Source organism: Candoia aspera, chromosome 2, assembly GCF_035149785.1.
Source record: "Candoia aspera isolate rCanAsp1 chromosome 2, rCanAsp1.hap2, whole genome shotgun sequence".
NCBI lineage: Eukaryota > Metazoa > Chordata > Lepidosauria > Squamata > Boidae > Candoia > Candoia aspera.
In genome coordinates, this window is record NC_086154.1 from 124,197,129 (window position 1) to 124,220,993 (window position 23,865).

At 40.1% G+C, this 23,865-nt stretch overlaps 1 protein-coding gene across 1 annotated transcript in view; it reads left to right on the forward strand.

Annotated features, from left to right (window-relative positions):
• Positions 1-23,865, forward strand: part of PECAM1 (platelet and endothelial cell adhesion molecule 1) — a 52,045-nt gene that overhangs the window by 21,702 nt on the left and 6,478 nt on the right. The window contains exons 8-14 of the mRNA XM_063292942.1: positions 153-434; positions 1,537-1,652; positions 2,983-3,125; positions 3,692-3,765; positions 4,912-4,971; positions 6,437-6,505; positions 11,279-11,332. Coding sequence (XP_063149012.1) covers positions 153-434; positions 1,537-1,652; positions 2,983-3,125; positions 3,692-3,765; positions 4,912-4,971; positions 6,437-6,505; positions 11,279-11,332 — 798 coding nt within the window. The remainder of the gene's footprint in view (positions 1-152; positions 435-1,536; positions 1,653-2,982; positions 3,126-3,691; positions 3,766-4,911; positions 4,972-6,436; positions 6,506-11,278; positions 11,333-23,865) is intronic.

The window sequence follows — 23,865 nt, forward strand, 5'->3', positions numbered from 1 at the left end:
TACAGATGACTGACCTTCACTTTTACCTACAGCAAATCCGTCTTTCTACATTTAGGCCCTATTTCCAAGAAATACACAATTGGGAAGGACTGGGGGCTTTGCTACCTCAGTTTAGTCTGCCATTGAACCTTTCCATGTACTTTCATCCACAGCTCCAGTTGCTAACATAAGCTTTGGAAGAGCCCCACTGGGGGACATAGAAGATGGCAAAGAACTCGTATTTTTATGCTCTGTTGAATCAGGATCTTTCCCTGTTGAGTTCAATTTTTTTAAAGAAAATGATGGCAAATCCTTATATCAGGTAATAGAAAAGGAAAAACTGAGAACTAGTTGGCAGAGTGGAAGTTTCACAAGCCAGGATGAAGGGAGCTACTTCTGCAGAGCTGACAACCAAGCAAAATCCTTTGTGGAAAGCAAGAAGATCATTGTCAAGGGTATGTCCTGCTCTTGAGCACAGAAGACAAAGTCTATCAGCACTACCTTCTGTTCCTAGTCACCATGATGAAAAACGCATTGTGACATCATGACACAAGGTGTAGATGTTGTACTAGATCAGGTTAGATTTCAGCTAATACCTCCAAGAAATGCTAAGAAAACCTTGATAACAGCTTGGTTAGTGTAAGGTTACAAAAGAGACAAGAAAAGTGTGTACTGTGTGCAACAAGAGGATGAGGGAGAATTTTTCTGTATTTCTGAAAACATTTTCTTTGCATAATCTCTCAGACTCTATTCTATATAATATTGCAGATGCCATGATGAAGCTTAGATAGAATCTTACAGGAAACATGGATTACCCCAGATTTCCAATGAATGTGACAGTTCTTCAATATCATAGACAGGAAGCAAGAGATGAAACCACTTGTACTACAGTGTTGCAACACAAACACTGCCCCTTATAGGCAAAAGGGTAGAACTTGCATATGGATATGCATTTTGTCTTGGTGTTAGAGGTTGATGCCTGTACGCCCATACTCATTAGGGATGTAACATGCCAGTGGAAAGACTTTCATGATCTTTCAAACCAGGCAAAGGGGCAGGGAGAACTCTATTACACTGGGGGCATCAGTCTTTATTCTGTGACATTGCCCCTATATTTTGTCTGACTCTGTTAGAGCAAGAAAGATTGCATGGCATGATCTGCCTGTCTAGCTACTTCCCATATCAGTTCCAGGTGCAAGCAATGGGCTGAATAGAAATAACATCTTTATAACATTTCTCTAGTGGAAACTCCAGTGATCTTCCTCATTCTAACATGGCTGGAGTGGACTGTGATTCAGTAGAACCATTTTTGGTCACCTTGTTTTGGAGGGGAGGGCTATGGAAACCATGACAGGGTTGCTGGTGGGTCAAACTTTTGCTACCCCTAATTTATGGCTTAACTTTGGATACAAGGGTAGCCATACAGTTAAAATAAACCCTAAATTAGTGCCATATGTGAGCCAAACATGGTGAAAAGTTGAAGAGCTGACACTATAAAAACAGATCCTTATGATATAATATGTCTGAATCATGACCTATTTTTCTCTTAATTTTTAGTTGTCATGGCTTCATGGAAGAAAGGCCTTATCATAACCACAATCCTCCTGATTTTTCTTGCTGCTGCAGTTGCAGTTATTTGGTTGAACTTTCGTTTGAAAGCAAAGGGTAAAATATAAATAAAATCTTTCTCTAGTTCTTTCTTGATTAGTGAACAGTACAGAAACCTTCTTCTGACCATCTGGTTGTTAGTATTAATGATACATTCCCCGTATTACCTGTAACATCAGGAATGAAGTACAGCCCACCACCACCCAACCCAATTAATTCTCTTTCTTTTTCCAAACTAAATTTGTGCTTCATCTGTCCTGAAATAAAGCTTCTGCTCAGTCTGATTAGCTGGAACTTAAAATTTGCAAATGCATACCTAACTAAAGTTGCACCAATATTTTAGTATTAATTGTGATTAATACAAATGTTTATGGAGACATTCTGCTGCAATATGGGCAAAAACTGAAGTGAAGGAAGAATCCATTTGCAAGATGAAATGGAGAGGAGTAATTGAGCTTATGAAATATACCCAGTTTTCTAGCCATTAATCTTGAGTTCATATGCCATGCTAACCCTAAGTATAGTTGTCTTGGTCCTGAATTAACTTCTAGGTAAACTCTGAAATTGTCATTCAAGGTTATTTGTGAAATCATTCAATATGATGTATTCAACAAATCATGGCTGAACAGGACTTAGAACTCTCAATGTTCTCACACGCTACCCAGAAAACAATTAGCCAACCATGTATTTATCTAATATGTTGTTTAAACCCAGCCCCTCTGGTGAGGTTTCAGTTCCATGTGACCCAAGAAAATTGAAGTGATTAATTAATTAATTAATTAATTAAATAAGCCATGGCTAAGTTAACCAGGGATAGCATATTGTGTGAACTAGCACTGTGTAAACCCAGTCATTTTAGAAATCTGGACAAATTGTGTAATTTTAAACAAACTTCATTTCTACAAGTTATAGATTTATATTTTTAAAAGGAAAAGAATGGTATATTTGAAGATGATATACAAAATAGTGTTCTGAAAATTCCATTGATTTATTAAGAATTTATATTTGGTAGCAAACCCAAGCAGGCCATGAAAATCTTGAATACTGCTGTTCTGTCGAAATCTCCAGTTTAAAACCATGTGATTAAAGGGATTTTTGATTGTCGATGGAAAGGATATGTTCATTGCTGTTTGTAAAACTGATTTCTGGTCATTAATTATAATTTTCAGAGAATTCGTTTGGTTTCATAACTTGACCCCCTAGCTTATTTTCACAAATGTTGCCTTGCAAGATTTTTCATAATTGCTCCATTTGCCATTTTACATAGCCGTACTGTACTGTACCAATTTTACTGTTATTTCTGACAATTACAATGCAAACTATTCCTTAAGTGTTTAGAGGAAACTAACATGGGCTTATACTAAGATCCATCTGAATCCAGAGTTCTTCATGTAGCATTGGAGTAACAGTATGAGAAGTAACTTTGCCTCCATGTTCATTTGTTTATATAGCTGCCTTTCTATTTACGTATTACAACATAGTAATTTATTGTTTTTCCCCCCTTATCAAGCTAAAACCATTTCTACGGAGTTGGCTGTGTAAGTTGAATTTCAAATTGTTATTGATGATATATGTATATCTATATGTACAGTAGCAATAAATTCCTAATGCTGTTCTGGATGAATGTCTCATTTATCTGCACAAATGGACACAACAACTAATTAAAGCAGAGTAAGTTTTGAGAGCATTAGGAAAGTTTCCATTATGGAAATGGTCCAATGGGAGACGTAGAAATAGTGAATTAAAAAGATTAAGTAAAGGAAGAAAAATAGAGTCAGACCCTTTCCCAATTAATTGTATTGGTACTCCTGCCCAGAAAAAAGGGGAAGAGGTAAGGAATATCTTAGAGGGCTAGAAGAGTGTCAGGAAGCAACCTCAGTAGTTGCCTTCTGATAAATGGGTGCTTTGTGACTGGGCTTGTCAGCCACTTTGTGGAAGAGCCTATGACATGATTGTAATATTCCCAGATAGGCTCACCAGTTCAGAAGAATTGCCTATCCGGCATCAGAGTGGTATACACTTATATTTCTGAGATCTTGAATAATCCTAAGTGTAATTTGAAATGCAAATGCCTCTTCAATACCCCTGTTCTCTTACATTTCAGATCCACACGAGCAACCAATTCAGTGGGTGTTAAGCTGGCAACAGGACAGAATAATGAAGGAGAATTCTATTATGGTAAGGTTATTTATTTTCTCAGTGCCTGTTACAGATTTGGGCACTTCCTCACAGCAGCAATAAATTGCTGTCAGCCGATGTGGAAACTGGCACTTCTAATTTAATCTGCCCTGGCAACAGAGCAGAATAGGAATTCTGTCTGCAGCAGACCATCTCCTTTCAGCTACTGGTAGGAGAAGACCTGTGGGACATCTGTGGTCAGGCTTCCTGTCCTATGAGTGAACATCCAAGGCAAGCAAAGTGGGGGAAACAGAATCAAGAGAACTGGCATCAAAGCTGCTCTTCTCCCCCATGTTTTTCTGCTGCACTGGAAGTAGCTCTTTAACCAGCGCCCATATGGTAAAGCTGCCCATGGCTTTACCAAATAACTTGCTCTGCCTTCTCCTCCTGCTAGCCATGGGTTCGTAGAGAAGCAAGGGCGACGGCATTTTGGTACAATGAGAGAGCCTTGACCCTCCTGCTGCCCAAAGATAAATGGCCTTGAAAATCAGTGGCCAAGGACCAGAAAGGGGACAAGACCACAGCAGACATAGGTGGCCCTTGCCCTTGCCCTGGCCTTGGTATGATGCACTTCAGATAGACCACAGCTTGTGCTGGAAGAAGCTGAAAAACACCACTTTGAAAGTGGAGGAGACTAAGCTCAGTCTCCCTTCTTGGTGGGTCAAAGGTGAGTTGAAAATGGTGTTTGTGTCTGTCCTCTAAATTCATTAGGTGGTTCATCTCCAATCTGCTATTAGCAGGTTGTACAGAAGAACCCTTTATTTTGTTTTGTAATGCCAACATTGTTTTGTAATGCCAACATAATGCCAACATTGCCCAGATGATGATGACAATGATAATGATCCAGTCTAGGCCCAAGATTATTAACCAGTCTTGGCCCAGTGTTAATAGTTTTGTCAAGCTAACCAAAAACTGGTTACATGTTGCGGTACATATGCAGCAGATGAGAAATATGATGATAAAACATGGAACAATGGTAGGCAATTTTTTCTACTGATTGATGTACTTCCTCAGGGATAATATCTTAAAGACAAGTTGATAGTTATAGCTGAAATAAAGAATAGGAATGAGCCTGAAGTGGATGGAAACCCTCATTCTCTCCCTGATGCTCCTTTTTTTCTTTCTATCTTCATTTTTGCAATTTAGGTTCAGGATATAATGAAGATGGTGAAAAAAATCACATCAGTGCAAAAGAGGATAATAGAGGTAATATCTTGTTTTTGGTTTCCAAATAAATTTTTAGCTTTTTAGCTTAGTGCCTTTCCCTACTTGTATCCAGCTATGGGACAAACATGCCTTGGCAACTATTTTTTTTTCTGCTGTGTATCTTTGATGTTATCTTTATTTTTGAAGCCATTTAGTGGCCAGCCAGGACCACCTCATGGAGTAGAGTTTAACATAGCAGAGAAGCTGTGCACAGAAAAAGAATATTATCTTAGATAGCCTCAATGAGCACATCAGAGAAACACAGGTTATTAATCTTACATACTCAGCCCTCCCAAGCATAAAGAATTACACACGTAGACATAGCAGGTTTAAAAGTAAAGTAAAAAGAGTCTTACTGACTTTTATTCTTGGTTCTGTTACATCCATCTCTGGTGGAAAAAATGATGTTCCTTGTTTCTTATGTTCTTTAACTATACTTAGTGATCTCTTAGCCCTATAGCTGCTAAGAGCTGCATGAAGAAAGGGCTAGGCACATGGCTTTAGGCCCAAGATGGAGACAGAGGAGAGCAGCATGCTTGCTGCCTCCTCAGTAGGTGGAAGAAGAAGGAAGAGAAAGAGAGAGGAAGTGGGAGTGGCAACAAGCAGCTTCCTCAATCGCATGGAGAGTCTGCATCCTAGAGCAACCATCCATATGCTAATGAGGCATGCTGGATTTGCCAGGACTTCCAACAATTCTAAAATCAACCCATGCACAGTATGTCCTTAAATTGTCCTCAGCTGTAATTTTGCTAAAGCTACTATGCTTTCCCCCTTAAGCCAAGAGCACCCATTGCAGTTTAGAGGTGTGTAAAATGTGTCATGCCTTGCTGACCATCCTTCTGCCGTGCAGTCAGGTAAAATAAACTAAACACAAAGGGAAAAATCATCCTAGAAGAGGTCTCTCTGTGTGGTTGCTAGAGCTGACACCAGCTCAATAGCACAAAATTAATCAATCAATTAATCAAGGGGAAAAAAAGAAAAGCAGGTTCACAGGGATTGGCAACTAAGAAACAAAGGGGAAAAAAAGAAAACAAATAAGATTTTAATGATTTCAATACAAAATTAGTATTTAGATTTCTTTTTTTTAAATCACTGTAACGTAGGTAGTTTCTTTCTGTATTAATCTTTTTGGTTTGTCGGTTGGTTAGTTATACTTCTCTAAAAAAAAAAAAGTGGAGACACAAATTTTGTGCTGGTATGTTTTTTCCATCAAACCATGACTTAATGTGTTACATGGATACCACCATGTCTTATTCTGGCGGTTTATACATCATACCAAGCCATAAGGCGTTTGCTGAAGGGAAATGTACATTTTCAGTCAGGCCTCAGCCTGGACAAACATCTGCATTCTTTTTATAAAATCAGTGGGAATATGATCACCTTAAACCCAAGGCAGGCATATACAACTTCTTGGCTGTTTTGGAGCACAACAGAAAGAAAAGTTTTCTTACTCTACTCATGGCAGGACCTGACCTTGAGGCTCCTGAAGTGGAATATACGGAAGTAGAACTGTCAGTGCCTGACCCTTACCGAGGTAAGGAAAATGTCAACTTGGGACACAGTGTGTCCAGAACAGCTGTGAGATTGATGGTAATTCTTCAATTCTTTTCAAAAGCAGCCACAGTTAGGCCTGGATAAACAAGAAGAAACACAGCCCCTGCTTCAAGAGCCAGCAGGTCTTCCTTCTCACTTGTTTATTAATTAACAAACAAGCCTTTTACACTATTCATTGTGACAAGATGGGCCACCTGCACTGAATCATTAGTCTGAAAAAGCTATCAAAGCAATCTGCTTCAGTTCTGCCCTCAGCCTTTTGTATAGCGGATTAAATATAATGTTGGGCAAGCAGACTTCTCTAATTTCCTGTTCTTTCCTTCCAACAGCTGCCTCCCAGCTGGGCCTGAAAAGTTCCTTTTTCTTCCAGAGCAGAGAGGTTTTGTGGGGAGGGAAAAGAAATCAGACTATGGGGTACCAGCATAAGAAAAAACCTCATAATTTTTCTCTGTATGCAAACAAATCCACATTAGATTTACTTCAGAAAAGTGGCTGTATAAAAGGTACCTCAGCAAAAGATAGCTGTGGGCAACTGATACTTGAATCAGCCTCCCCAATCTGGTGCCCCTTAGAGGTACTACCTTCTAACCATCATATACATCATAAGACTGCCTAGCAGCTCTGTGGATCACCTGACTATCCAGTTTCCAGGGGTTTGAGTTCTGCCTACCTATGAAGGGCATGATGTCTGTATACAGGAGGATTTTTCTCCATTGGCTAGCTGGGAGGGCAATAAGTTTCATCTGTAGATGCAAAACTATCCCTCCCTGCCAATTCCTCCCGGCCTCCTCAAGCCTTTGTTGTAGCAATTCCATCCTGCTATTTGTTCAATCAAAGTAGGTTCAAAAAGGCTTGTGTTATATCCCCAGCAGACAAATAAATGGATTGGTATGAGAGAGAATCCACTCCCATGCACTTGTGGGGTGGGGGGAGTAGTGAAGAAGGTGGCAAAGACTGATAGCATTGGCCAGTTTGGAGGCAGCAAAAATGCCCCCCAATTGGTCAACCAAACTTCTTGGCACTTCTCCCAGCAGATTTGAAGGCACATCTGATTACGCCCTGAGTCTAGAGTCTTAGGTATGAGTAACCTAGGCAAGACTGTGAGCAGTCAATGTTAGTTTTATGAGTGCTTTTGTATATATGAACTTTGAAACTTGGGCCACACCCATAGAGAACTTTTAGGGTCTTATAAGCAGGGATGATCTCATATGATATTTTAAACAGAAATCCTTAAAAGGTTAAAAACCTTCCAATCTGTCATGCCAGCACATTTCCTTTTTTCAACAAAACAAGATTGAATGTCTCACTTCCAGGATGAGTATAAAGTTCCATTTTTTTTTCCTCTTATATGCGATCAGTTTGGTGCAGAGACTTAATGACAGCATCTTGGTTGTTATTAAAAATGTATCTTTGTATATGGCATTGTTGAAAATGTAGGATCCTCCCATAAAATATAAATGATGACTGGGCTGTGGATATGCTTTCCTTGATAAAACTGTTAGCCTATCATTTCATGTAAGGTCTTTTAATGGGGAAGAAGATACAGCAGTAGCCATCTGGGTCACCTACATTGTATTTTGATGAGAAGAATAACTTGCCAGAGAATTAATTGCCTGAATTAAGGATGTTGCTTACTAGAACACATTCATAACAATCTTTCCAGAGGAGAGAAAAAATAGGAAGGTATAGAAATAAATCCTGCCCACATTTGCAAGAAATAGCTGACAGATCATTTCCACACGCGTGGTTTATAGCATCTTCTGGAGTCATCCAATCATTCTTCTGCAAAAATAACAGCACTGAGGACAGGTTTTATATCACTTCAACACTGGCTGGATGATGCTATGAAGATGCTACAAGGCAAAGAAGCAGTGATGCAGAGATAACCTCTGCAGCCTGAACTATGGGTAAGTGCCTTACCCGCTGGTTAGGGACTAGACAAGCTACATAAATTATGGTCTGCCCCAGTTATACTGGAAGAAGCTATCTTGGACAGCTTTCCAGCCACCTTTAATTATAATTTATTTTGGCCCATTTAGGAAAAAAAAAACTTTACAAAATCTTTGGTGGCTTGATCAGAGCCAGAGCCACTGAAAAATGAGGTTGGGAAGGCCTAACTTGCTCCACTGTTCCGTGCCCTTCTTTCCCACACACTTGTCCACAGGAAGGGTGGAAAGAAAAGGAAAAAAAACCCCCAAACACAGAGGTTGTATGGCTGGAGAAGCTCCATTCTGCAGCTCCACTGTAATATCACTTTTGTTTCTAGAGGCAAAAGCAGAGTTTTAATCTTAAATTAATCTTCAATTAACCCTCCCTCCCTGATTCAAATGACATAGAGAGACCCAGGTGAGAGAAGTTAACTTACAATTACTCTGGGGGTTTTGGATCTAGTTTGAACATGATCCTGATCCAGAAATGACCTGGCTACAGGTTTTCACAACACGGTAGATCATTTACTGACCTAATTAAGTGTGTCATATGAATGCAACCTCTATCTTGCCTATGGAATTGATAATACTGCAAGTTTAAATGTTGAGCAGTGCTGGTAAATACTTCTTATGATGACTCTGCACCAATTTGAAACTAGCTCTGGACTTCTGTCTTCCCATGATGTCTCCCATAATCCAAAGTTGAGCCTCTTTATTTCTGACTTTGCTGTGATATATTTGAAACTGCAGTAAAACTACCCTTTCCTTTGAAACTCTGTGACTTTCCAGAGCTTGTGGTTTCCTTTCCCCCATTTGCAGCAAACTTTGCCTCACCCCTGCTTTCCAGTTTATGAGCTTCAGCCCTCCTAGCAGGTCTTTCAAAGGGAAAGATGGCATGATGCCTTTTCAGCTCTGTCCAATGTCAGTTTGTTTATTTAGAAAATGTATATGGCCATTTAAATTTGCCCTGGGTACAACTACTTAGTTCTGGTCTCAGCTCAGCTCTCCATGGCAATTTTGGAGTATTCTATCACCAGGCTGATAGGTCAGTGGATGGAGGAAAGGGTGTGGGATGAAGCACGTGGGAGGTCACCCACCCTGCTTCACATTCCACCACTTCTCTGCTCTATTGAACTGTCACCCAGCTATGTTTGGAGACAGCTTTAGCATTCTTAGTGCTAGACCCATGTTCAGAAGTAACCCAAGTGACAGATATCCACCACTATGGATAATTTTTGCACAGGCAACCTGTCACTTGGGCAACGTGAAAGGTAGCTGCTGCCCCAGGCACTCACCCACAGTTGGCCCTCCCATCACACATTAAAAACAGACATTGTTTTTCCTTCTGGCAGGTGATGCTGGGTGGAAGGAGAAATGCACCCAAGGAAATCCACTAGCTTCCCTTAAATTGCCTCATGTTAAAACTGTAAGGACAGTGTCGCATTTCACTCAGTCATGCAGGCTGGAACCATGTAGACAAACTCCCAAGAAATCATGATAAATAATATTCACTGAAGAACATTTGATCATTTAAAGGATTTCAGCACCTGCTGTGATTGAAAAGCAAGCCCTATATATAAAACTACGTTCAGACCATCTTGCATTTCTTTTTCCTTCCTGTCCTATGTAATGGACTGCTTGATACCCTCTACTGTGTCCACCTGTCATTTGTTCTTGTGAGTCAGAATTGCTCTTATCTTGTTTGTCACTGACTGTGTGAGAACTCTCACAGGCAGCACCTTGCCAGTGAGGCAGAAAAGGGTTCAATGGTTGGGGCAGCACTACTTACACTAGTATACAGGTAGTCCTCAGTTAACAACCATAACTGGGACCTGGAACTCCATCGCTGAGCAACAAGGGCTTAAAGCAAAAAATCACTTGACTGCACCAACTTATGACGGCAGTTCCGGTTGCAGTCATTAAGTGAATCACGTGCAGTCATTAAGCGTGATGTCACGTTACCACAACTTGCAACTACCTGCTGGCTTCCCCATTGATTTTGCTTCTCAGAAGCCGGCAGTGAAGGTCACAAATGGCAATTATCTGACTGCAGGACACTGTGACCATCGTAATTGTGCTCCAGTTGCCAAACACCTGAATCACAATCCCGTGACCACAGGGATGCTGCAACGGCTGCAACTTTGAGGACTGGCTGTAAGTCTCCTTGTTCAGCACTGTTGTAACTTTGAATGGTTGTTAAATGAGTGGTTGCTCAGTGAGGATTACCTGTACTTTCCTTCTGACTCAAGGACTGGAGGAATGCAAGTTAACACAGTCATAAGGAAGAACTGGCTGCTTCAGTTTTTATACTCCCTCGTGCAGCGTCATAAAGGAGTGAAAGAAACAGAAATGGGTGGAAAACTCCTTGCCTGAACCGGTGTGTGATGGCACTGTCTCTGATTATGCCATGTAGGTTTTTCTCAAGTGTTTTTGCTTTTGCTTCAAAAGTAAACAAGAAATAGGCAGGAGGACAAAAAGTTATAGCCTCACGGCTTGGAGAATGGTAAAAATGGCCCTGCAACTTATAAGACCAGCCACTCTTGATCATGTGCTGCTGGTGGATGATAGTGAGTCACTTGACTAGGAGAGGGCGTAAGCTGGTGGTTGGGTTGTGGGAACCGGGCTATTGCAAACAGTACAGTGGAACAGGATTGAACTGCCATTACTGACAAACAAGGTGTGGGCTTATCCCCCAAGTAAGACACTTTTTCCAATTGGCAGTAATAGCTGCTTTTTCTGAAAGTAAAGTCTGTTGATTTAAGCAGACGTTCAAAATGCATACAGGCAGCAGGCAGTAACCGATTTTGTACTGATTTACTTTCCAGCTCCTGTAATGAATAATGAGACAGTTTATACTGAAATCAGAAAAGCTATTAATGGTAAGTAAACAAATGGAAAAAAATTAGATACAAAAGTTAAGTATCTCTGCATGGTACTTTTACACATATTTTTTTAAAAGAAAGAAGAAAGCAAAAATAATGAATTCATAGATTGCAAACTCCTACCAGACATAATGAATATTCTTGGAAATAACTCTCATTAAATTCTGTGGAATTTAAGTTCTGAATATATATCTGCATAGGATTCTTCAGTTGGAAGATTATAGGAGAGCATCTAAAGCTTATAACTTTGCTGAGAGTAAATCCTATTAATGGGATTTACTTCTGAGTAATCATAAACTTAGAGATTACTGTGTGGGCAATTATTAAACTAGTCATCAATATCATGCTAATGGTACATCTCAGTACATCCTTAAAGACATACCCCATCTTATTCCTGTTGCATTATCATTTCCCCATCTGAGTAAATCTCTCCAAAGTTCCTTGTGTGCAGTCATTTAAGCTTGATATCGTAAAAGTTTGTGGTTTAAAAACTTTTCTTGCTTCTCATCCAATAGAAATGCCTCATTGTTGCTTTCTATTTCTTATTTTTCTTCCTTCTTTTTATGATGGTCCATATATTGCTGAGCACCCTAGAGTGCAATAAACCTCATCTTTTCACTGTCCTGTGGAGGCTGGGCCACATGATTGATTGATTGACATGTCCATCAAATCGGTGTCAACTCTTAGCAACCACACAGATAGATTTTCTCCATGACAGTCTGTCCCTAATCTGGTTTTCAAGTCTTCCAGCAGTGCACCCATCATCCATCTTGCTGCTGGTTGTCCTCTTCTTCTCTTTCTTTCCACCTTTCTCAGCATTACAGCCTTCTCCAGAGAGCTGGGTCTTCACATAATGTGTCCAAAGTAGGATAATTTGAGCCTGGTAATTCGTGCCTCAAGTGAGAACTCTGGGTTGATTTCTTTGATGATCCATTTGTTTGATTTTCTCATAATTACTATTTTTCAGGTACAGTGCTTATTTTTATTTAGGGATGAATGGCCACTATTCATTAATTTGCACAGGAAATAGTGCACATTAATATGTATATCCTTTGCAAATATACAACATTTTATCTTCCAAAATATGGAATGATAATCTCTATCTCTATGCTAATAATATAAATTATATTTTATGCTGAGCATTTGCCTTTTTTATGGGCAGGCTTTTTTTTTTTTACTAGATTTAAGTTCAAACTTTTGGGGATGTTATGGTTACTGCTGTTTGACTGAACTTTATCTTTTATAGTTTTGGAAAAAATGCATACACTAAAAAAAAGACTCCTGAAATATAGGAATGGAAATATGGAAGGGATCTCTTAAGGAATAAGCTGATCTCTTGCTCACTTGCTCTCCTCTATACTTTGTTTATGCTCCAGTCTGAAGGGTTTTGGGATAATGTTCTAGGGACCTTAGAAGAGATCATCCTTCCAGCTCCTAGAAGAGTTTTTTGCAACTCTTATGGTACACCAATGTTGGTGGGAGGGATGGGGGATAGATCAGAGAGCAGACATTTGGTGCACCATGAAATTAATAGCCTTTTCAATCTATAAAACATGCCTGAAGTGGAGGTAGAGTGGCATCAACTGGGAGGTGGTTGTTGTTTATTCGTTTAGTCGCTTCCGACTCTTCGTGACTTCATGGACCAGCCCACGCCACAGCTTCCGGTCGGTCGTCAACACCCCCAGCTCCCCCAGGGACAAGTCCGTCACCTCTAGAATATCATCCATCCATCTTGCCCTTGGTCGGCCCCTCTTCCTTTTGCCTTCCACTCTCCCTAGCATCAGCATCTTCTCCAGGGCGTCCTGTCTTCTCATTATGTGGCCAAAGTATTTCGGTTTTGCCTTTAATATCGTTCCCTCAAGTGAGCAGTCTGGCTTTATTTCCTGGAGGATGGACTGGTTTGATCTTCTTGCAGTCCAAGGCACCCTCAGAATTTTCCTCCAACACCACAGTTCAAAAGCATCGATCTTCCTTCTCTCAGCCTTCCTTATGGTCCAGCTCTCGCAGCCATATGTTACTATGGGGAACACCATTGCTTTAACTATGCGGACCTTTGTTGTCAGTGTGATGTCTCTGCTCTTAACTATTTTATCGAGATTTGTCATTGCTCTTCTCCCAAGGATTAAGCGTCTTCTGATTTCCTGACTGCAGTCAGCATCTGCAGTAATCTTCGCACCTAGAAATATAAAGTCTTTCACTGCTTCTACATTTTCTCCCTCTATTTGCCAGTTATCAATCAAGCTGGTTGCCATAATCTTGGTTTTTTGAGGTTTAGCTGCAAGCCAGCTTTTGCACTTTCTTCTTTCACCTTCATCATAAGGCTCCTCAGTTCCTCTTCGCTTTCAGCCATCAAAGTGGAATCATCTGCATATCTGAGATTGTTAATGTTTCTTCCTGTGATTTAAACTCCAGCCTTGGATTCCTGAAGCCCAGCACGTCGCATGATGTGTTCTGCGTACAAGTTGAATAGGTATGGTGAGAGTATACAGCCCTGCCATACTCCTTTCCCAATCTTAAACCAGTCCGTTGTTCCGTGGTCTGTTCTTACTGTTGCTACTTGGTCGTTATACAGATTCTTCAGGAGGCAGACAAGATGACTTGGTGTCCCCATACCACTAAGAACTTGCCGCAATTTGTTATGGTCCACACAGTCAAAGGCTTTAGAATAGTCAATAAAACAGAAATAGATGTTTTTCTGAAACTCCCTGGCTTTTTCCATTATCCAGTGGATATTGGCAATTTGGTCCCTAGTTCCTCTGCCTTTTCTAAACCCAGCTTGTACATCTGGCAATTCTCGCTCCATGAATTGCTGAAGTCTAACTTGCAGGATCTTGAGCGTTACCTTACTGGCATGTGAAATGAGTGCCACTGTTCGATAGTTTGAACATTCTTTAGTGTTTCCCTTTTTTGGTATGGGGATATAAGTTGATTTTTTCCAATCTGATGGCCATTCTTGTGTTTTCCAAATTTGCTGGCATATAGCATGCGTTACCTTGACAGCATCATCTTGCAAGATTTTGAACAGTTCAGCTGGGATGCCGTCGTCTCCTGCTGCCTTGTTATTAGCAATGCTTCTCAAGGCCCATTCAACCTCACTCTTCAGGATGTCTGGCTCTAGCTCACTGACCAAACCATCAAAGCTATCCCCGATATTGTTATCCTTCCTATACAGGTCTTCCGTATATTCTTGCCACCATTTCTTGATCTCTTCTTCTTCTGTTAGGTCCTTGCCATCTTTGTTTTTGATCATACCCATTTTTGCCTGGAATTTACCTCCAATGTTTCTAATTTTCTGGAAGAGGTCTCTTGTCCTTCCTATTCTATTGTCTTCTTCCATTTCTGCGCATTGCTTGTTTAAAAATAATTCCTTATCTCTTCTGGCTAACCTCTGGAATTTTGCATTTAATTGGGCATATCTCCCCCTATCACTGTTGCCTTTTGCTTTCCTTCTTTCTCGGGCTACTTCTAGTGTCTCAGCAGACTCTATTTTGCCTTCTTGGTTTTCTCTTTCTTTGAGATGTATTTTGTTGCTGCCTCCTGAACAACGTTGCAAACCTCTGTCCATAGTTCTTCCAGGACCCTATCTATTAAGTCCAGTCCCTTAAATCTATTCTTCACCTCCACTGCATATTCCTTAGAAATAGTAGTGAACTCATATCTAGCTGATCTGTGGGTCTTCCCTAATCTCTTTAGTCTGATCCTAAATTGTGCAATACGAAGTTCATGATCTGAATTACAGTCAGCTCCAGGTCTTGTTTCTACTGACTGTATAGATGTCCACCACCTTTGGCTGCAAAGGATGTAGTCAATCTGATTTCGGTGTTGTCCATCTGATGAAGTCCATGTATAAAGCCGTCTCTTAGGTTGTTGGAAGAGAGTGTTTGTTATGCAGAGTGAGTTGTCTTGGCAAAATTCTATCAGCCTATGTCCTGCTGCATTTTGTTCTCCCAGGCCATGCTTACCTGTAATTCCAGGTGTCATTTGACTGCCCACCTTAGCATTCCAGTCTCCCATGATGAAAATAACATCTCTTTTAGGCGTGTTGTCCAGTAGGTGCTGCAGATCCTCATAGAACTGCTCTACTTCAGCTTCTTCAGCATCTGTGGTTGGGGCGTATATTTGGATCACTGTGTTGTTAGATGGCTTGCCCTGAATTCAAATTGAGATCATTCTATCGTTTTTTGGATTGTATCCAAGCACTGCTTTAGCCACTTTACTATTAATTATGAAGGCTACTCCATTTCTTCTGTGGTCCTCTTGTCCACAGTAGTAGATCTGGTGGTCATTTGATGTGAAGTGGCCCATTCCAGTCCATTTCAGTTCACTGACGCCCAAAATGTCTATCTTTAATCTTGACATCTCACCAATAACCACATCCAATTTGCCCTGGCTCATAGATCTTACATTCCAGGTTCCAATGGCGTGTTGATCCTTAGAACATAGGATTCGCCGTTCACCACCAGCACTGTCGGCCGCTAGCCGTCCTTTCGGCTTTGAGCTAGCTGCGTCATCACGTCTGGGGCTAGTTGAGCTCATCCTCTGTTCCTCCCAGTAGCATTTTGACCATCTTCCAACCTGGGAGTCTCATCTTCCGATGGTATATTAACTAGGAGGTAGTGTCAATAATATTTCCATTCCTTAGAAGGCAAAAGTAGGATTTGGCTTGGCTTGGCCTGGCCTGGCCTGGCCTGGCCTGGCCTGGCCTGGCCTGGCCTGGCCTGGCCTGGCTTAAAGAGCGAGGAGGATTTTCCTTTCTGTTCCCCTTTCCTCGCAGGGGCCTGACAGAATTTTGCATTTCCTAGGGTCAGGGATTTCTGCACCATCACCTAGGGTGAGGTATGAGTTGCTACATTTTGTGCAACAATTCTCCTTATGGAAAATTTATACTAAAGAAAATTTCTCTGTTACCTACTTCATCAACCTAAAGGAGTTTGTGAAGGGCATGCATTACTTCAAATCTTTTAAAATCAACACTTCGTTTGTTGTAGGGAAGGAAGTCCAATGAAATGTCATTTGATTAAAAATGCAGTCTGGATTTGATTGGCGAGAAGCACCCCTTAATCTTGTGTTCCACCTTCTCTCTTGCACATATCCGGCTGCAGCTTCAGTTATTTTTGGAAATGTAGTAAGAATGTATTGTTCTAATTACATCTGTTTTTCCTGTGGGATACACAGGAAAAGTGTTTCAAATAGATAAGCAGGACATCACACAACAGTAAAAGCAGATTGGAAATTTCTTACGTTACTTATTGAAACATAACTGTGTTGACTTTATTTATGAAGATAGTTCATAATGGTGTTTATATAAAAACACACATCCCGCCCATACAGGAGATGCAACAAAATGGGGAGGTGGGGAGATATTCTGGCCTATGAACTCCATTTAAAAGTCTTCCAGCTCTGCTATTTTCTGCCATCCGCTAATGCAAAGCTGGGGAACGTGTGGCCTTCTGGATGGTACTGAACTAACAATTCCCAGCAACCTCAAGCACATGGCCAGTGCTGATGCTGACATGACATCTGGAGGGATTCCACCCCTATTTCACTCCTAACTGAAAAATGTTCTTATTGTATTTGCTACATTTGCATTATGTCTTTCAATAGAAGAGAATTGTGCCTTTCCTCCAAGGAGTCAGGATGGTTAATGTAGGTCTCTTTCAGTTCTCACAACAACAATAATGTGAGCTTAGTTGGTTTGAGAGATGGTGGTTGGCCCAAAGTCACCCAGTGAGTTTCCATGGCTCAGATTGGATTCAAACCGGGTCTCCCAGTCCTAGTCCAATACTGTAACCACTGCACCAAACTGACTCTCAACACTACACTGAGACGAGTTATGGAGCTACGTGGGAAGAGGTTTGGTCCTATAGGAACACCATGACCAGAGAAAATGTTATGCCATTTTTATTATTTATTGTACAGAATAATTTCCCCTACCAAATAGATTTCTTTACATTATTTTCTCAGGCACAAATATGGTGCAAGGATGCATTCCCCAAATGCTGCCACTGAATTTTAATTTTTAATGTAATTGAAGAGGGAAATTATAAAACGCACAGGGAATCATTGAGTAATTTTTGTTTTGCTTAAACTGACACTACATTTATTTTAGTTTTTGTCTTGCCCATCTGACTTTTTTGGAATTTGTGGCCTGTATAACAGGAGGAGCCCCTGTCCTCCCTCATCAAATTTCCTCTGTTGTGCACTTCTGTAGTGGCAATGCGGAAGACCATTGTTATTTCAAGGAGTTAAGTGACATATGTTGATTTTCTCCCTCACACAAAGAAGATTAGAGTTTATTATGAGTTATGCTAATGTTTAATTGGCTTGTTTTTATTTCTGTTTGGCATGGAGGGGGGGATACGAGTCCCTACTTGAGGGGGAGATGGGCAGTGATAAAAATTTGATAAATACATAAAATAATACCACAAGATTGAAAGTCCACTCCTCCAACAGCCCTCCAGAACATATCTTTGTTTGGAGTGGGGAGAGAGATAAGAGAAAACCCCAGATTGTTTTGTTAAGATCTGTAAGATTTCCCAGGCTCTTGGATGATATCATAGACAGGTGTTTTTGGGCCTTGGGAAGCTTCCTAGTCAAGGTCAGGTTTCATAGCCTGTAGCCATGGGAACATGGTGACTTTGATAAAAACTCCTGGGCTTGCTTTTGGGGTTTGGGAGCTTCTGTGCAGACTCTTAAGCGCTGGGGTGCTGTAGAACAAAGAAAGCCAGTCTTTTGGGGATCCCTGTTGCCTTGGTCAGGAGGCTCCTGGCAACATAAAAGGGAATAAAGGCATCTCTTTGCTTAGGTATGTTATGATTTCTTTCTTTATGCTATGCTTTTTATGCTTTTGTTTAATCTGCCTAAACTGTGTTTCTGGTTTAAACTGTGTTTCTGTTTAACTCTGTTTGCTTAAGTTTATAATAAAGCTTAAAGTTTCTTTATCCACTGGCGTGCTTATTGTCTCTGGATCTAAAAGAACCAATTGCCTGAGCACCTGATTGCTGCTTGGACACTTGGCAGAACAACTTCACTCTATTTATGGAGCTTTTCTTTTTCTCTTCTGTGAATAGAGATGACTATGGTGTGTGTGTGGTCTTTTGTTGTGCCTTGAATATTGCCCACTTTCAAACGTTTCTTATCATGGAAGAATGTGATTGGCTGTGAACATTATTCTATTAGGCATTGTCCTGTAAGATCTCTCTTTCTCTCTTGATTTGCTGTTTGAAGACACTTACTTTATTTCCTGTTTTATACTATTTAGTTGATTGTTGTAATTTAAAGCTGTATGCTGTTTTGGATATATTCCTATATTTAAAAAAATCAAGGTACTTATTCATTATTTTATAAACTTGATGGGCTCTTCATATTATAATGAAGAAAAGCACTGCTCAAGTCTCTCCAAATTCCTTTTTAATACCCACATCTAGAATTCAGGATTGTACTGTTTGTAACTTGCTGTTTAGTAGCCAAAAAACCTCTTAGATGTTGATAATTGAGTGACAGTATCTAGAAGCCAATAGGAGAAAAATCCAGCACACCAGTGACACCAACTGATAAGAATTCAAGGAAAAAATCCAGAATGAAACTCACGGTTGGAACTAGGTTTCTTTTCCCTAGAACTGTAGAGTTGGAGGTGACCACAAGGATAACCTAGTCCAACCCTCTGCAATGTGCAGGAAAACCAATGAAACCCTCCTTGAGAGGTGGCTGTCCAGTGTCTTCTTAAAAGCCTCCAGAGATGAAGAACTCTTTATAGGCAGACTGTTTCACTGTTGTGTAGATCTTATTCAGAAAGTTTTTCCTGATATTTAAATAAAATCTAGTTAGCTGCAACTTATACCTTTAGTTTCTGGTCCTGGTTTCTGTGGCCATGGAAAATAGTTCATGACCATGAACATGGCCATTATGTCTCCTAAGTCTTTTTTTCACACTCCTAAGTCTTTTTTTTCACACTGAGCATTCCAAGTTCCTTCTATTTGTTTCTATTTGTCCTCATAGGGTGTGTCCTCAAGGATCTCTATCATCCATGTTTCTGTCATCCGAACCCTCTCCAACCTGTCAATATCCTTCTGGATGTGTGCTCAGAATCGCACCCAGTACTCTGGGAATGGCCTCAGCAGTGCCAAGTTGAAGGGAGCAATGATATACCTGTTTATGATACGCTGATGCTTTTCTTTAATTGTCCGTCACGTAGCATTATTCATTATGTCACCTATGCTAGATAGGTGGTTGGTTATCATTTCTGTTATAACCAACACAGACTTGGTTATTGCCTGTAATGTTTTCACAAAATTATATATTTATTTAGTTTATTTTATTAGTATATCAGTTTCCTACTGATTTCTTTCCCCTACATTTCACCCATCTTCCACAACCAACTATCTATGTGCAACTATATCTGCCAATTTAAAAAAACACTTCATGAACTCATAAAGTACATTTTGGTCCAGAGGTATTATGTTAATCCTCTTTAAAAAATTTGCTCTAACACTAGCCTGCCTGCTGTCCCCAAGTTGTTCTAATCAGCAAGCTACTCATTTGTGCTTTTTGCTGGAAAAATGACTCCATTTCTAGGTGGCAGCTTTAGTGTCGAGACAGGAAGAGCTCAGCTCAATGTATTGCCACCCACAACATTCTGTGGAAAAACAAATATTCTCAGCAGCACTAGGCATGAGAAATCCTCACTGCATTTTACAGACCTCTAGAAAGTTTTCATGCCAATTTCCTGCTTCCAAATTCCAGGCCTCCAAAGGATGCTCTTATATGAGCTGAGATCCTTCCTAGCAAATACCAACCTAGTCTGGAATTCCATTTCGTTTGAAAAATACTAGAGTTGGATATTTTACCCAGACCTGGAAGAGTAGATAGACGTGCCTTTTATATGGTTGGATTCACATTTCTGCAGTAGCCTTTATAGTGCTAATGCACCAATCCAAGCTTTAAGTATGTCCTGAATGCATTTGCAAAACAGTTGGCTATTCTACAGTACCTTTGTTAAAATTGCAAGTCTAAATTATACTCCTTTCTTTTGAACAGAACAGTTGCGATTACTACATTATTTCCCTATGAAATAAATGATTGGAAACATAACATTCAACACACAGTGCATGGATGTTTACATACGTAGTTGATGACAATGATGGTGCTACCGGTAGTCCTCAGTTAATGACTGCCCTGTTTAGCAACCATTTGAAGTTAAAATGGCACTGAAAAAGTAACTTTATGACTGGTCCCTGCACTTACAACCATTGCAGTGTCCCTGCAGTCACGTGATTGAGATTAGGGCGCTTCGCAACCGGCGGGCATTTATGACTGTCACTACGTCCTGCAGTCACATGATTGCCATTTGTGCCCTTCACAGCCAGCTTCCGACAAGCAGCGTCAATGGAGAAGCCAGCAGTAAAATTGCAAGTTGCAGTCACATGATGTCTTGCTTAACAACCGCGGCGGAAATGAGGTTGTAAGTCAGTCATGGTCATGTGTTGTCTCACTTAGCACTGGAGTTGCCAGTCCAAATTTTGGTCATTAAGCAAGGACTACCTTTATATCAAACTTACAGTCAAAGAACTGCCTGTAAGAAAGCCCCTGTTTGACCACCACCACCCTGATGGGTTTTTTGGTTTCTTCTTGGGCTGCTTGTGATCTCCTTTTTTTTTGTCTTTTGTAATTTTTTAACTGTTTAATTTTAATTAAAACTTTTTAATTGTAAGCTGCCTAGAATCATTGGGAGTTGGGTGGCCTATAAATTGTATGTATGTATGTATGTATGTATAAATGAGTTAGATTAGATTAGATTAGATTAGATTAGATTGGATTAGATTAGATTAGATTAATTCAACCTTTCCACTCATTTCCTCTTTTCAATATAAATGTTTAAAGATGAATTGACAATAGAGGTCCCTTTTGGCAAGATTCTAGTCCAAATCGACTACTTTTGTCTATACTTCCTTCTGCAGATAACCCAGAGACAGGCAGTGCAGTGTACTGTGTGCACTTTTGTTTCAACCAAAGTACACTATTTAACATTTAAAACCCACCCACCAGCTAAATCAAATACAACTAGAAGTGTCATTATCATGAACAGGATTCAATACAGAAAATATAAATCATGCCATGAAATTCATAAACTCTTGTGGGATGAGGACTTGTGTAAATTTCACAGTGTATCTGAGAGGACTTCTGAAACATCAGGATTCAAAGCAGGCAAGTGCTTTGCCACTTCAGAATGGGACTTCATGGGGCTTAATTTTGGTTGGTTTGGGCCTAGTTATTTAAGAGTGCTAATTACCTGCCTAGAAAAAATGGTTTGATTTCAAAACTCAAGTGCTCAGCAGCAACCTGTATAACAGCAGTCAGTAAATCAAATTAGCTCCTAAGGTATTGGCATCCTGAAATCAAATGGAAGAAGAATAGGAACATCTAGTTCCTATTCCTAAGAATAGGAATGGCTCAATATGATAGTCTGTCTTCCATAAATGAATGGTAAAGCACATCCCCGCAGGCAAGATCCTACAATACGTTTGTTCAAAAGTAAGTTCTTTTTCCTGCAGGGATTCTATTATTCACTGTTCATGTTAATTCAATCAGAAGCTTTGTTTTCCTTGTACTGGTCTTTCATTAGTTATTTGCTGCTCCTCAAAGCAAGGATGCTAATTCCCCGTTATTTTTAATTTTATTTTTATGATTAAAAATGGCAAAATTGAGAAATTAATAGCAATTTCCTTGGCAAACAATTAGAGCTCCCTTTTCTTAAAGGAATTAGAAATTATATTCTCTCTATTCAGATAAGATACTTACTGCAAACTGGAACATGCAAGCCAGGAGCAGGGCAATGCCATCTAGCTCCATTTCTAATGTTGCTGGGTCATGTATCCATACCCATGGGTATCTGCACAAACTCTGCAGTTTTTTTCAGTGTGTGAATTTACAGTTGATTCCATGCAATCTTAAACCCTGTGCTGTCAGGTTCTAGACCATACCGGAAACCTCCATCTCCACACCTACACCTGTGTGTGTGGAAGTCAACTTTCTGCAGAAATCTGGGCTATACATGTGGATAGTTGTGGATTGGGCTAAGGGGCGCATGCTGCATTGTGGGAGGAGTTAAGTGGCATGACCTAATTCTTAGGCTGCATGTTGATATATGTGGGAAGCAAAATGTCTGGGGAGAGCTTAATTAAAAGACACTTTGGGTATTTCCACATGAGACAACACAACAGGAAGAGGTGAGGAAGGAACTAATAATTCAAGAAGAACAAGCCCTGAAATTCCACGGTTGAAGTAGGCCTGAAAAAGCTGGATGAACAAGACAGAAATCTCTAGAATGAAATATGCAGTGTCCAATTTTTTTATGAACACAGAGTGAGCAAATGAATGAATGATAAGCATTAGATTCTAAATATCCAGTGCAGTAATAGTTAGGATAACCAGCTAACAGGATCTGGTAATACCAGGAGGTATAGCTCCATCAAATCTGGGGGTACTAGATTAAGGAATGCTGATGTAAAGTGATTTAAAGCCACATTTCAGAGATTAAACAATTTAGCTGTATTGCTTTATCAAAATCTGAAGAGTATTAACATAGAAGTTTATATTGCAGATAAAAGATCAGGTTAGACTTAGTCATAAAATATAGCTGGTCACCCAGACAGATTTAGGGTGACTAAAACATGGGATATCCATTGTTTTGTTTTGTTTTTTGCAATTCTCCACCTCCCATATAATTAACAAACAACCTTTCATTGGAGCTCTGGAAATAATACAAAATTTATAATTTCCTCCTTCCTGGCAGGACAATAGTTAGCATACTACATGGATAATTTATTTCAGATATGTTATTTCAAATGGTTCTTTGATTTTAACAGGTTGAAGGGGATTATTGTTCTGAGTTTATCTGCTTTACAAAAATCACAACTGTTTCCCATGTTTTATGTTTGTCTTGTTAGTCAAGACTATGCTGGCTGGGGGTTATGGAAGGTGAAGTTAAACTCACCAAATTGGAGAAGGCTGAACAAAAGGTTGCGCCACATCCTCCATCTGGTTTTTCTTGCCAGGTTTGTTTGTACAAGAAACCTCCATTTTGCTGAATAAACAGTTGGAGGAGAGTCTGGGATCAATATCAAGTAGGGGATTTCTAACTTTAGAAGGTGCTGCAGAGCCAGTTTGGGTTGGAGGTGAGGAAAACACTTGCCTGCTCATTCTTTAGGTTTATATCCCACTTTCCCCAGCAGCATGCTGTGGAGAGCCACAGAGATGACCTGGGAGAAACTATGTGATGGTAGTTACCAAAATACGTTGTAAGTCTGGGAAAGGAAGAAAGCATTAGAAAGAAACTCAAATGTATTCTGCCTTGATTCCCTGGGGTGTAACAGGGAAAGAAGAAAAATGGCAATCAGCTTTTCAAGATGTTGCTACTGTAGACTAGATCAATAAAGTAGAGTTCCAGCATTTTTGTGAAGTCTGTTTCTTAACTTGGTCTATCTCAGAAGGCTGACACATGCATAGCACTTCCTTCTCTTTCCCCACAACAA